A 15452-nucleotide genomic window follows, 5' to 3' on the forward strand; every position below is an offset into this window, starting at 1 on the left:
GATTAAACATATTGGCTTCTATGTCGATTCTTGTCTGCAATTAAAAATATCCGCATGTATGAGCCATATATATTCGCGTGTATAAGCCATGCATTTGATTTTTGTCTGCAATAAAAACAATCGCTTGTATAAGCCGCAAAAAATGTCAGCAGCAAACCTTATATCTTACAGTTTAAACGAACATTATATTAATTATTTTGATTGACGTCCTTCCTCAAAAGAAGCAACAACTATAGATTTTCAAAGTAGCGCTACTCTCACTTTAAATGACATGCAACTTTAACTCCTTTCTTTAAAAAAGCAACAACCATAGATATTTCAAAATGGAAGAATTCCCATTTAATTCAATGACAGACAACTTTAACTTCTTTCTTAAAGAAGTAACAATTGTAGATTTTCAAAATAGAAGTACTCTTACTTAATTGAATGGTAGGCAACTTTAACTTCTTTCTTGAAAGAAGCAACAATTATAGAGTTTCAAAGTAGAACCACCGGGAGGCAACTTTAATTCCGTCCTGAAAAGAAACAACAACTGTAGATTTTCCAAGTAGAAATACTCCCACTTAATTAAATGATATGCGACTTTAACTCCTTCCTTAAAAGAAGCAACAACCGTAGATTTGCAAAATAGAAGTACTCCCACCTAATTGAATGATAGGCAAATTTAACTCTTTTTCTTGAAAGAAGCAGCAATTGTAGATTTTTAAAGTAGAACTACTGGCAGACAACTTTAACCTCTTCCTTAGAAGAAGTAAGAACTGTAGATTTTCCAGGTAGAACTATCCACACTTAATTGAATGGCATGCAATTTTAATCCAACAAAAATTATGACTAATGCTTCGAGTACACATGTGGCAAGTGAGTGCTACTGTATATAAGTATTTATCCATATTTGTGGGATATCCGTATTTAGTATCATTCTTATGTATGACAATGATGAAATGGGTCACGAACACCGCGATCCGTGACCCAGAAACAGTCAGTTCCAGACAGGTCCGTGACCCCGTATGACCTGGAGACGACAAATCATCGTCATATACATGGAGAAGTATGTGAGGCTGCTAGTAGAAGTCTAACAAAGACGGTTCTCTTCTCCTTTTATCTGTCTTCTCACTAAATATATAATTTTTCTCTTCTTGAGTGTGTCTGTGTGTGTCAAAACATTGCACTGAAAGACAACTGCAAGGTCTATAAATGTAAAAGCGCGTGAGAATTGCACAAAAGCTTTATTTTTTTGGTGAGCGATTGTCAAAATTTTAATCGAGTGATCCGAAAAAATATCGTATAGAATATAGGAGATGGCGCTAAGCCCAAAAAGTGTTTTGTTAAATTGTTTTATTTGTTTATATATTTATTTATTTTCCGCCTTAGAGACTGAATACAAAATGTTTACACTTCCATAGGGGATACTAAAGGTTTACATTTAAAGGGGAATACCTTACACATGCTATACATTCAGACATATTCAAAACAAGATAACAATAACACTAAAATAGTAAAGTAATTTTCAAACATTAATTGTTGCTTATAATATATATTTTACCAGCACAAATACATTTTAATCTTGATCTTACACAAAAAGATCTGATTGAAAATATTTTTTTATTCTATAGAATAGATCATTATATAACAACGATTTAAGATGTCCCTTGAACTGGAAATTTGGCATTTGTTTCATATAATTTGGCAGTTTATTATATAGTTTTATTCATATGTGATGTAACAAGTTTTGACTTTTTGTTAATCGGAAATTTTGTAACATTCTTAGCTTTTGATACAGTGGTCTACTAAAGGAATGAAAAGGAATTAATAGCATTGTATTAAGGATCTTTTTTTGCATGGTAAATACCTTGCTCGTATGACAACTTCTATCCCAGAAAATTATTCCATACGTAATCGAGGAATAATTCCATACGTATTCCAGTCGTATTCCATACGACTGGATCAAACCGAGGTAAATGGTTTTTAGTGTTGCCAAGGTTACAATCTTGATGAGTTTGCGTTTAAGGTAAATTCTTTTGTTAGTTTTCTCTATAAATAATAGACATGACCGCTCCAAGTTATCTTAGAATCTATCCTTAATCCTAAAAATGTATATGAATCAGATACACGTGTGAGTTCTCCATTTAGATACAATTCGTGTATAATTAGAAAAATCTTGTTGTTCTTCACTAACACTTATTATTTTTGCTTTTGCTATTATTTATATTGAGTTATCCACTTTTACCCATTCTGTAAGTTTAGCTGTCGTGTTCTTAAATATATATTCTTCAGAGCAAGATTTGGTTTGATTTCAACCAAAATATTTGTCATCAGCAAAAAGAATGCTTTTGTAGTGAACCATATGAGCAAGGTCATAATGAATGTATATACGAAACAGTACAAGACCAAAAATTGATCCTTATGGAACTCCGCGCATCGCCCTTAAGTTTTGTCCATCCTTTTGGGTCCTCTCTTGTAATTGTGCTTTAGAATTACTTATATGAGGTACATTTTTAAAGAAGTTTTAATTGGAATATCTAATGTTCAGCATGTATCGACCATTGCAGTTATCGTGACGGGGACAAATAGCCTCGCTATAAACTCCTCATTAAACTACAACAAATCAATCAAGCAAGCAAATAAGCGCATTTCTCCAAAATTAGAAACGTAGGATAAGCAAACTTTGTATGTTGATAATAGGGATGGCTAGAACCGGTTCCTGGTGGAACCTGTTTTCGACTCTGAACGGATACGGTTTCGAAACCGGTTTTTTTGATCCAGGTCTGGAACCGGTTCCGCCGGAACCGGAACTTTGTCGCCATCCCTACCCTAAACCCGAGCTGCTGGCAGGCTGTGAACAGTGTGCTAGATGAAATGGTGGAAGCGACAGGCAGGCGCCCAGGCAGCAGCCGCTTGTCTCATTTGGCTAAACAAACTGGATAACTGGTAAACTTATTGATTAAACAGGTAAACTGACAAATTCATTTGGTTAGACACCCAATGGCGAACCAACACTTTTTTTTTCCTGGGGAGCATAAGCGGGTCTGGGCGGAGAGGGCACAAGCGCGTGGTCCTCTTTGCAGTGTTTTGAAGGTGAACTTCGTGCCTCCTTTACGGGTCTTTGGGGGCTTTCGGATCCAGGTCTGGACCGGTTCCTAAGATCCGGTTCTGGAACCGGGTTTTCGGATCCAGGTCTGGAACTGGTTCTGAAAACCGGATCTTGAAGAACCGGTTCCTCACGGGACCGGAACTTTGTGGCCATCCCTACTTGATAATGGTCATAGTGTAGATAGTTCTAGAGCAAAATGCCAGCAATGATAAAACATCTGTCAGAAAAAAGTGGTACAAAGACTATTTGACGAGAGAATAATTAGTTTTGCGCGTTTGATGTTGACTATAGTATATATTTTTTTTAAAGTTGGGTGGTTATAGTTGGTGACGTCCTTGAAATTTCGTGGCCGAAATCTACCTAATCATTGGCTAACATACTAGTTTTCGAGCAAACTTGTACATTGAGAGTAGCCATTGTATGGATGGTTTTAAAGAACATGAACATCTTCGATTTTTTCCATATAGAATAGTAGGCCTATATCTGTCCTTATAATAATGCTCGCGAGCAGTAAATTTCCATAAATTTCTCCTTATACTTTCACTGCTTTGACTATGTAGTGTATTTGTACTTCTTTCTATGAGAAATTGTACCTTCCGAAAGAATTAGTACATAATCACCGGCGTGCACCCATCACGGGCTAAAGTTTAACATATAATTTATTTTAACTTATATTTATTTCAGAATGTGGCACCCAACCTTTTAAAGTTCCTCACAAAATGGAAGGAGGCACATCAATGTATGGAGATTGGCCGTGGCACGCAGCTCTCTTCAAAGACAGTGTTCATGTATGTGATGCAACTCTTATCGCTTCTGATTGGCTCATGACTACTGCATCATGTTTCCAAGGGTAAGTGCATATCCAAACTACTTTATGATACTCGAATTAATAGCAAAGAGAACTCGTTCAATTTATCTAGTCCTTAACTAGATTTTATATTTTGTACTTCTAAAGGCTACCAAACGAAACGTTTTCCCCATTCAATTTGTTAGAATAGCTTTTCTGTTTCATTTCTTCTTTGGTATCGGTTGTCTGAATTGTTAAATACCCTGTGAATGATTTCTAATGCCCCATATTGCCACGTTAGAAGAACTTGTAGCAAAAAAAATCTTGAAACCCTACCATATTTCACCATGTACACGTAGTCTTGAAAGGGTCATAAAACATTTTTTCCATCTTGCAAGGAGTTGAACCATGTGCAACTTTCTGGGACGTCTTGCTTGCTACCTGCTATCGCCCTCCCGCTGACATAAAAGAAAACCCAGTTTCGCCGCTTCCGAAACAACGGATTCTTTTGGACAGGGAGAGGAAGTACGCCAAAATACACGTTTTTAATTAGGAGGTTCACTGTTTGTCCCCTAGAGTGCAGTGCTACATGTGTGGAGACACCTTTCTTGCTTTCAAGAAGCTGTAACATGTAAAAAGTAAATAGAAAGATCGGGTTGCAAGGTTTTTTTTTTTTAAATGACAGCTACAAGATTCATTTAACGTGGCAATGTAGCTTAAGTGTTGATAAGCAAGTATGTTTGGACGTTGCCCAGGGCATTGTCGAAGAATTTGTCCTACGACAATCTTCTTCTCAGGTCAGCAATCTCTTGATTGCCTAGGCATAACTTTCCACTATTCCTATTCTGAGACAAACCTTTCATTTTTTTAATACTTTTCTTCCCTATATCTTGTATTATTTGGTTTATATGTTTCAAACGCGGACTTTCCCTAGGTATTTTTTCCCTCTGTATCTAGTAGCGTGATTTCTCCATGTCTTGAGATGTATTCAATCATCTATCATCCTATCTCCTGTATTCGATATAGTCTTTTGTATACTCCTTTTTTCTCGTACCATTTCTAATACTCTTTCTTTTTATATCCTATTACACTTCGGGTTTATGCCTTTCGGACAAACCGCTTTCATCAAGTGACCTCCGCAGGGTCTGCCCAGTTCCTCACTACAGACAATACAGCCTTACACTGTGGTGCCTGAGAATTTGGAATATACACCAGTTCCCTCCAGTTGTTACTCAATAATGCTGCTCTTTGCTACGGTTCGACCCAACTGTCTACGGTCCAGTTTCGGGAGGTAGCGTCTGTAAGACGATCCAAGATGCAATTGTTAAGAACAGATGACGTAATCATCTATTCTTGTTCACTTGTTACACTGCGAATATCATGCACAAATTCTAAGTTTAGCATGCTTCACTTGAATATACAAATCAAAGCACATATAAGCTCAATGCCTGTATTATAAAAGCAAAAACATACCTGAATGATTATACAAAATACAAATATGGTAAATGTGGTACCACTATTATTCGTCCCTTTGTTTTTATATAAGACGTAGAACAAACATTTAAAATAATTGCAAACTTTCGTTGATTCAGGCCTGATTCACACGTGACTAGTTCATGCTACATGGCGGGTTCACTTGATTTTGTACAAGATCGTTCGTTCAAAATAAATCCACTACATTCTCTGATTTGAAAGGTTCGGGGCATTTCATTTCACATGGAATTAAAATGTAAACACAGAACACCAAGATGTGACACTTATTATCAACAATTTTCTGCGTGATAACTTTGAGAATGTTAGTATTTTTTTTAAAGATTAATTCACGTCCACCTTCAGCCATCACTATTTGCCCACCTCTCCGCGCCAAAGTTTCTCTCTACCTCCCACTTTTGACCACGAGACAGTGCGTGTCATTCGTAACTTTAGCATCAGGCTAGATTGCACTGTTGAAATTCGATACAAAGTTCAATTTTAAAATTTATATATTGTACACAAGTGATCGCTTTTAAAGTATTTATGGAAATATTATCGTATGCGCTTTTGGTACTTAGGCTACTGTGATTAACTCACGTCGCTCTAAGATTTTGCTGATTCATTCTGACAGATTATACACACACATATAGGGTTGCAGATTTCTAAAATGAAAAAGGAGGACAAGTCACTAAAAATCGCTTTTACTGAAACTTAAGTTTGCTTCCAAATTATACATATCAAACAACACATTTTAAAGAAAAAAAAAATATTATAGAAATTAATACATTATTAAAGTAAACTAATACAAAAAGTACCTACAAAGTGAAGACTGACTAGCAGAGTAAAAATAGAGACTGACTTAGTAAAAATATACACTGACTGGGTAATCAGTTTTGCAGTTTCAGGAACATATGGTTGCCTTAATCAGACACATTATCTGATAATGTATTTGGCGAAAGCGATTATACGTTTACGGAAACTGTAATACAGATTGATAATATTAATAAGTGTTTCATTTTCATCAGATTTTAATTTTATTTAAGTTATATATAGTTCCAAAACTAAAAAAGTTTTAATAAAATATATCATTTCGAGAAAATGTAGTCGTAATTGATGATCAATGAAAGAATGATTTTGAGAAAAGTTTCCGGTAATCTTAAAAAATATTTTTATTCATTTTAGGTCAGTCTTAAAGAATTTTATTGTTTAAAATTTCAGAAAAATCATATATTACAGTAATTATAAAAGAAGTTTAGTGCTTTTATAGGCCATTCTCGTATAATTTTGAATTTAATTTTAAGGAATTTTAGTGTTGTTTTGGAATTAAGTAGCCCACTTTCAAATAATCTCTTATTCACTTTACAAAATTTTAGGGAAATCAAGTTTTTTCTTTTACCATGTTAATTTCTACACCTGAAAATAAGCAAAATAAGTATCGTACAATGTAAAATAAATACGTGAACACAAATTAAATGGCATACATTGGTTGAAAAATACATATTTTAGTCATAATATTAAAAAAATCTTCAGTCAAGAGACAATTTGGAACTATAATAGAGACAAGAGACGCTTTGGAGTTGTAAAAAAATGAATAAGAGACATTTTGCAACCCAATAGAGTATTTTTTTTTTCTAAAAGGGAAAAATATACGATCAATTTGTTTCTTTTTTCTTTTTTTGCATTGTGTAAAAAATGTTTTGATAAATAAAACATAAGATAACTCTGGGAAGTGAAAACAAAGTTAATATTAAATTAAAAGTTTAAAAATTCGAATGTAACATTAAAGTCTTTCTGTCAACTTTTCATCATTATCATAAAATTTAAACAATATGATTCACATCTTACACATGGTCACCCTATTCTTCGTTTTCTGACTTTTCTTCTGAAACTTGTTCGTCATGTAGAATATTGCTGTAGAAACTAAGTTCTTGCTTATTCTCCCAATCGCCTATGAAGTGCCGTTTTCAGTCATTGATTTCCCCTTTGGAAGCATACCACCTGACTGATAGCCACCTTCTTGCTTATTTGAAACCAGAGGTGTTTCGTTATGCTACTTAAATACTCAATGTGCTCTTGTTTTCACTAACACCTAATATCTTACACAAAACTCTCTTGCAAACTTGAAGTTTACTTTTAACCTTCGCCTCGCTTTATAGAAGTTATTCCAGTGGCCCCACGTAGCTAGTCGTTTACACTCTCACCTTTGGTGCGAGCGTTCCCGAGTTCGATTCTCGGTCGAAAAAGTATAAAAGCTTTTCCAGGCCCATCCTGAGTGAGATTTTTCTGGGTTTTCCTCATTCACACCAGGCAAATGCCGGGATGGTGCCTAATATCTGTCCCAGGTCGCTTCTTTCCCTTTCCTCGGATAGTGTGACCTTCGAGGAACATCAACCCTCATACGTGACGAGCTAACATGGCCATAGATTCCGAAAACCAAGAAATTTAATTCCTAATTCCTATAAAAGTTATTCTAAACTTTTGTTACCTGTTTTCTATTGTCTCTTGCTCGATATTTATTAGAAGTATCTTATTGTCCTGCTCGAGATTAGATTTTATTTGATAAAAACACTGGCGAAATTTGCGTATGTGTTGTATTGTTAAAAACGTTCATTTTAAGTTGGTATTTTTGTAATGCAACGATAATGTTTATGTATATTTAGTTTTAGGGCAGCTAGGACAATAGTCCGGTACCTTATTATAAGAAATGTTCTGGCCAGACTTGTTTAAACTTGTTTTATTTATGATGTTAAAGATATAATAAATGAGGAAGCCATAAATCATTCTAGTGTATTTTTAATTTCTATGAAATGAATGATAAGTATTAAGAAAATACAAGGTTTAAAAGGGATAAAAATAGTTTAATTTATTGAAATAATTATAGTGATAAGTTCTGATGGGCCCTAAAGTAATTTTAAACGAACTAGGACCGCAATGTTTAATTATATATATGTGTTAGAAAGTAAATAAACTGTTGGAAGAGTATCTAGTTTTCTTAGGAATATTCTTTTTCCATTTGTCAGGCTTTCTAACATTTTTTTTTGCCTTATTTTCGGGACCAGGTAGGACTCTTTCGGCATACCACAATTCACTGTCCTTTTCTATTATATCTTCAATGAATTTTTTAAAACTATATATTGGAATACAAGGCAGAAACTTAAGTTTTCGATAAAACAATAAAGTAATTGATCAAGAGTAGTGTTTTAAAACAGCATTTCACTTTATAAAACTGATACGTTTTACATATAATGTACACTAGTAAAGATTATGTTTTGCTTTATGTTTCTTTCCAATACGTCGTTAACAAAAAAGACAATTCTTCAGGAGTGTTATCACAACACGCTTTTCATGGATACATAAATTAAAAATTGCAGAGTGTACTCAGATTTGGTCAAGAGTCATTTTCGAACTTGAGATTTTTTCATATGTATGTTTCAAACTAAAAAGAGGGCGATTTGTTTCGTAAATAAATAAATAAATAAATAAAAGTGGACAAGAGACGTTTTGGGATTGTGCGTCTTAATTATTATTTTTTTTTTTCATTTTATAAATATACTTTTTAACTTTAAAAGTAAACTTCAAGCACTCCCGGCTGGTCTAGTAGCTAGTGGTTCCGGGTTCTATTCTCAATGGGAGAGCATTAAAAATTTTATCTCACTATAATGTTTGGGTTCCACTTTTAATTCTAGTCCACGCCTCACATAGCCTCGCTGTTAACAAGGGGTGATAAATTTCAACAAACAAATAAACAAAAGTTAATTTCAAAGACCTTTAATGTAATTTTACGCAGGTAAGGCAGTAAACCGGGTAATTGTGGTTACACTGTAAGAAAGTTAAAATTTATTACTATATTAATATAACTTACGCTAAATCAAAATATAATACTTATAATTTTACATCATATATATAGTAATAAAAAAGAATTCATCTAAATTTTAAAATCATATTGAGAAATTGACTCGTATTTCGTTTCACACACTCTGTCAATCTTTTGGATAGGATTTTTCTGTAGAACACTTCACATTTTGGCAATGTTTCAGGAGTAGTTACAAGTTTTACACTGAAAGAAAGAGCAGAAAGCATTAGTCCATATTTTCATGTTTGATGGCATAGTCAAACATCACCGGATTATTACATGAAATATTACGGTATTCATGATGTGCATATTGCATGGTAGGTAATTATCATTGTTTTTGTAATACAATTTTATAATGAATACTCGCTCTTACCATTAACTAAATGGTAAAAAGGGGCTAGAAGATGGGAACAGTAACGTGTAACATCTGATGCATCAACAAGGTTTATATAGTGACGCAAAATTTCCCCGTTCACTGCCACACTCTATAGTTTTTTCTTTCTGTTTTGTAAATCTTAACGCCAGTTTCAAATAACTTTAAAATCATTTTATAGGCAATTTTCTGTAACTTAGAGGTCAATTTATAGTAATTTAAATATTATTTCAATGTTATTCTGTAAGATCAATTTGAAATAAATTAAATGTCATTTTATATACTATTTTCTGTAACTTTAAGATCAATCTCTAATAATCTTAATGTCATTTTCCTAACATTTTAAATATCATTTTTCCTAGCATTTGAAATAGCGAATTTCAAAGAACTTAAAATATCATTTCATAAGTAACTTTTTTGGCATGTTTAATGGTTAAAGTAACTTGAATGCCATGTTGTAGTTCATTTGCTCTAAGTAACTTTTTTTTGGCATATTTAATGGTTAAAGTAACTTGAATGCTATGTTATAGTTCATTTGCTCTAACATTTAACGGTCAATTCTAAATAATTTTAATGTTATTTTATACAGGGGCGTCATTTAGGGTGGGCAGGAGGGGGCAATTGCCCCCCCAAGAGTTTGAGGAATACATATACTTAATCAATTGTCTACTAATATACTAGTACAAAACGTGAAAGTCTTATCTCGGTGATGCTCTTGCCCCCCCCAAGCGAAGTCTGAAATGACGCCCCTGATTTTATAGGTCATTTCTGTAATATTTAGGATCATTTTACATCATTTTCTCTAAATTTTAAAAAAGTTAAAAAGAACTTCTATACCATTTTATACAATAGATCAATTTCTTTGAATTTTAAGGTCAATTTTAAAGAACTTTAATGAGATTTTATAGGACATTTTTTGTACCGTTTAAGGTCATGTTTGAAGTATGGCACTCTAGTAACATTTTCTGTAACTTTAAAAGTCAATTTGAAGATCTTAAATGCCATTTATAGATAATTGTCTTTCAATTTTAAATCCTGTTTTAAAGAACTTTAATGACAGTTTGTAGGTACGTTTTCTGTAACTTTTAAAGGGTCAATTTAAAATTATTTTTGTATTATGTCTTTTTCCGTAATATTTAAGTTAACAATATGCGAGTCCTGCTTATTCATCTAATTTTGAACTCATTTGCTGTCAAAGTTACTAGACTTTCTATCACTTTACGATTTCTGAAAGCTCACAATTAAACGTCAATCTCGAAAAAATTCTGATTATTATTTATGGTCGATGGTGGTGGAATTCCTCAGATAGGCCTATTGAGAATGAATGCAAATGAGAGAGTTGACTCACATTTTTTATTTAATAATAGCCTAACTATTTCATTAACATTATTTTTCCTATTTTTCTTCGTCGTTTAGACAACCTAAAGCAAAGTGGGTAGCTAAATTGGCCAGTGTTCGACTAACGGGTTCTTCGCCTTGGCAACAAGAGAGGAGAATTGTTGGAATGGTAAAGTCTCCTGTAGAGGGCAGCACAGTTGTTATGGTGAAGTTGGAACAACCAGTGGAATTTTCCGATTATGTGAGACCTGTGTGTCTGCCCAAAGATGAAAACGTTCTTAATAATAAATCTTTGTGCTTCACTCTTGGATGGGGAGAAAATAGTAAGTATACATTTGCGTTTGATGATTGTCCATTGACAAAAGAAGAAAACAGGAGAGGAGAAAAGTTTGAGAACATTTTGCATCCTACCCATATGTAGTTACTAATGTATGCTGTGGAGTACATGAATCAAAATCTTACCTTCTGCTTCGAACGTTTTCTCGATTTACAATTTAACTTACATTTCTCTCTTTGTGACCTGGCGCTAGACGAATTCTAGAAATCACTAGAAAACATTTATCGCTGTCCTACACCTGCAACTGAAGAAATACTTACAAGTATTCTGAACAAGCACTCTTTTCAAATAAACACTAAGGGCCTTATGCAGAGACATTCTGATGCGTGATTAGTATCCTACTAAAGAGTTCGACTAACATATGTTTCCTGCAGTAGTCAGGCCTTCAGCATGACACTAATCATACGTCAAAAACGACTCTGCATAAGGCCTTAAAAATTCCAAAGCAGATGGAAGTTCTTAGAAAGTGATTGGATTTTTTAGTTTTTAATTGAAAAGTGTGCTTGTTCAGAATGCTTGAGGGTTATTACTTCAGTTACAGTACTAGAACAACGACAATGGTTTTCTGGGGACTTTTAGCCTTCATTTCAGTGACACGAGATCATGGCCACAGTATGGGCCGAAATATATAGTGGAAGTTAAATCTTAAGTAGAAACAAAAGTGTGAGGTACAATGTAAGATGTTTATCCTACCCATATTTTCATCTAGTTCATTAAAGAAACCATTTCATGAAGTATGCACAACTATACGTAAATTATACCATATAATGTATATATGAAGTACCTTATATTCCCGAAATTAAAGTGCACGCGAATATCTTGCAGCCGCCAAAACATAGAAAGTGATAAGGAAAAAAGATACCGATTCAGGTTGTAGCGTTTCAAGTGACACTTCCCGGACCTCTGCAGAAGACACAAAAGTAGAATTTTTTTCTTGTAATGATTGTTTTAATTTTAACAGCTATTACCCAGTTGAAGCTTTAAATATATAAAGCAATAATCATGCCTGTTGTTCTGTATGGTTGGTTTTCTGGTAACAAACATACAGAAACATTGTAGCTTACTTTGAGGTAAGAACATAGGCTGAAAGTATTTGAGAACAAGATTCTGAGACGAATATTCGGACCCAAGAGGAATAGGAATGGGGAATGGCGGAAACTTCATAACGAGGAACCGTATTATTTATACGGTTTACCAAACATTGTAACTCAACTCCAGGAGGTTCAGGTGGGCAGGTCATGTAGCCAGAATGAAAGAAAGTAGGGACGCTTTCAAAGTCTTAGCTGGAAGACCAATCGGAAAACGACCATTAGGAAGTCGTAGGTGTAGATGGGAAAACAATATTAAATGGGTCTCACAGAAATAGGAATACAAAGTAGAAACTGGATCCAGTTGGCTAAGGATAAAAGTCAGTGGAGAGCTTTTGTGAACGCGGCATTGAACCTTTGGGTTTCATAGGCCATAGAGTTAGTTATTATCCAGTTGTGTTTTGTTTGTTTGTACCAGTTACCGGGAAATTGCATGTTTCATTGCTTAACGTATTTTCACTTCTTTTCTTATAATCATAGTGAATGATTGTAGTAGTAAAGGACTTCCTAATAAAGTACAAGATCTCTAATATGTTCATATGCAAAACATGAGGCGAATCTTAAATTTCAGTTGTCGTTTTCGCCCTTGATTTGATTTCTTGCTGGAAAAAAGAACACTCTTTCTGTATCGTACGAGTTCCCTTGAACTCATCCGATGTGGACCAAAATTGCCATTGTGGTGGACGTTGATCTGCTGTAGATGCTTCTTAAATATTATGGTATGCAGAAGTTGGCCGTGAAATAAAAATTAAATGAAGGACAGTTTAATTGCAGTTAGACGTGAAATAAAAATTAAATAAGGAAGATTTGATTGCTAAGTTAGACGTGAAATAAAAATTATAAAGGACGACTTTTCCTTACGACTATACGGAAGTTTTTTCCCCTAAAAGTATGTCTTACATTCGAGAAAATACAGTACCTTATTATATCTCTTAAATTACGGTGTAAAAGACGTAATAGGTCTACACTATATCCCTACGAGTATATAAAATCACCAACAGTAGTGTTTGTAGGGATATAGTGTAGACGTATTACGTCTTTTACACCGTAATTTAAGAGATATAATAAGGAGATACAGAGACAAAATACCTTCTTTTAATTTACCTACTACTTTAGCAAATCATTTTTTTGTAATTATTGAATTAAACTTTCGTAAAAATTTGAGGAGGCATTCGCGTTTAACACGTTTAACGAAAAAATGAAAAATAACTTTACACGAACACAAACAGACACACATACACACAGTGGCGTATTTAGGGGGCTATCGAGCTCAAGCCCTCCTGAAATAAATTTGTTAGTTTCCGCATTCCACATACAACAATAATCTTTCTTATCATTTCTAAGAATTTGATTGACTCTCAATTTTCTTATGCTCTTTGTTCAGAAATAATACTGTATTTGTCAAATTACATTCCATGTAAGAACTACATTCTTTTTTCTTTCTTTTGTCCATTCTATTCTTCTGTTTCTTTTTCTTAGTTATTCCTTTCTTTCGTTTCTCCTATCATACTTTCGACCGTTGTTGTGATTCAAGTCGGCCGTCGTCAGTAACACCAAAACTAAGAGGAGCTGATAAGCGAACCTGGTGTGGAACAACTTGCACGAATATGAACATAACAGGATTTTAGTTATTATAGTAAAGAAATGGTTACGTCGTTTAGTTATAAAGAAAGGTAAATGTTTGAATTAAACAAAATCGAAAGGAGTGAATAAGTACCCCAGGAAATTAGGTAGTCCAAGAGGATGCTTCCTTTTTCTTAAGGTTAGATTCACTGCTAAAGTTTTGTGTGTATCATATCGCATAAGATTTACCAGTCTGTAATTCTTGCCATTAAAACTGAAATCAGTATATTTCAGCTTCAGCCTGTCTCAACATTTTCTTTCAGGTAAAAACGTACGCAGATAAAACTGAATATTTCCACTTTTTCTAAAATGAAATCAGTTAAGTTGAAATGAGATTACAAATATTCAACGTGTGTTTGCAGGAGCGTCATTTCAGATTTGCCTAGGGGGGGGGGTTAAGATCCTCCACCGACATACGAATTTCATGTTTTCCTCTAGTATATTAGTAGACAATCGATTGAAATATATTTAATTCTCAAACTCAGATGGGCAATTGCCCCCTGTTTCTCCGTGTTGTGCATAGCCCCCCGAAACAAAATCCTAAATATACCACTGCACACACACACTATATCAATGTTGTGTTACCAGTACGAAATTTCACAAACGAACAGCGTATGACGTGTTCATTCAGCACTCTTAGTCCAAATACATTGTTGGTATTTGTTGGCTGGATGTATAGAATGTTTCAGTTTTAGTTAAAGGGAAACTAGTTGCAATTGTGTGTTCTCCATGGTGTACTTTCATACACTCCTTTTCAACAACACACTCTGTCTTGACTAATGGGCGTCCAACCTGTTGTTTGAACATGTATGGAGTTTGTAATGTCGCACAAGTGATCTTGGTCCATCCATTAGTTTCGTTAAAGGAAATGGTTCCCCACAATCACTCAATCTGAATAATTAGATTTACAACAATCAATACACAGTTTCCAACGTTACTAAGAGATAAAATTGCAGAAAATTTTATATTAAAAATATGAGTCTCTATCAAATTTTTGAAGTTGTAATGATGTTTCAGAAACATCTTGTATTTCTACTCTACCGATTTACAATGTTTTATTTGCAGGAGATCAACTACAGCAGGTGAAATTACAACTCAGCTCAATGGAACAATGTGAAAATGTCAGTATTACAACAGTTAATAGTGTTTGCACAGAACCAGCAGAAATTACCGATAGTTGTACGGTAAGGTTTTAATAATATTTAATATTTATGAAAGGAAACTAATACCATTATTCTTAGTAGCTTATTCTGCATTGTAAATGCTTTCGTTGCATGGCACTTATTACCCCAGAAAATAATTCCAAACTAAGTTAATGGCTGACAGGATATGATCAAACTATGTACATTTCGATGCCTCGAATGTTACGATCATACCGAGTTTGCAAATAAGCTACATTCTTTTACTTGTTTTCTCAACAAGTCATTGAGATAGTCATCCCAGGTTAAGTTTAAATCCATTCTCATTCCTAAAAATTTGTAATATCAGC

The 15452-nt window shown here is 34.0% G+C and overlaps 1 protein-coding gene across 2 annotated transcripts in view; it reads left to right on the forward strand.

The window, feature by feature from the left end:
* Positions 1 to 15452, forward strand: part of LOC145675652 (atrial natriuretic peptide-converting enzyme) — a 415955-nt gene that overhangs the window by 327718 nt on the left and 72785 nt on the right. For both annotated transcript variants that reach the window (XM_081746219.1, XM_081746218.1), the window contains exons 11-13: positions 3776 to 3941; positions 10994 to 11238; positions 15029 to 15147. In XM_081746219.1, the coding sequence (XP_081602345.1) occupies positions 3776 to 3941; positions 10994 to 11238; positions 15029 to 15147 (530 nt within the window). The remainder of the gene's footprint in view (positions 1 to 3775; positions 3942 to 10993; positions 11239 to 15028; positions 15148 to 15452) is intronic.

This window comes from Thermobia domestica, chromosome 18 (assembly GCF_964235325.1).
Source record: "Thermobia domestica chromosome 18, izTheDome1.hap1.1, whole genome shotgun sequence".
In the NCBI taxonomy this organism is placed as follows: Eukaryota; Metazoa; Arthropoda; class Insecta; order Zygentoma; family Lepismatidae; genus Thermobia; species Thermobia domestica.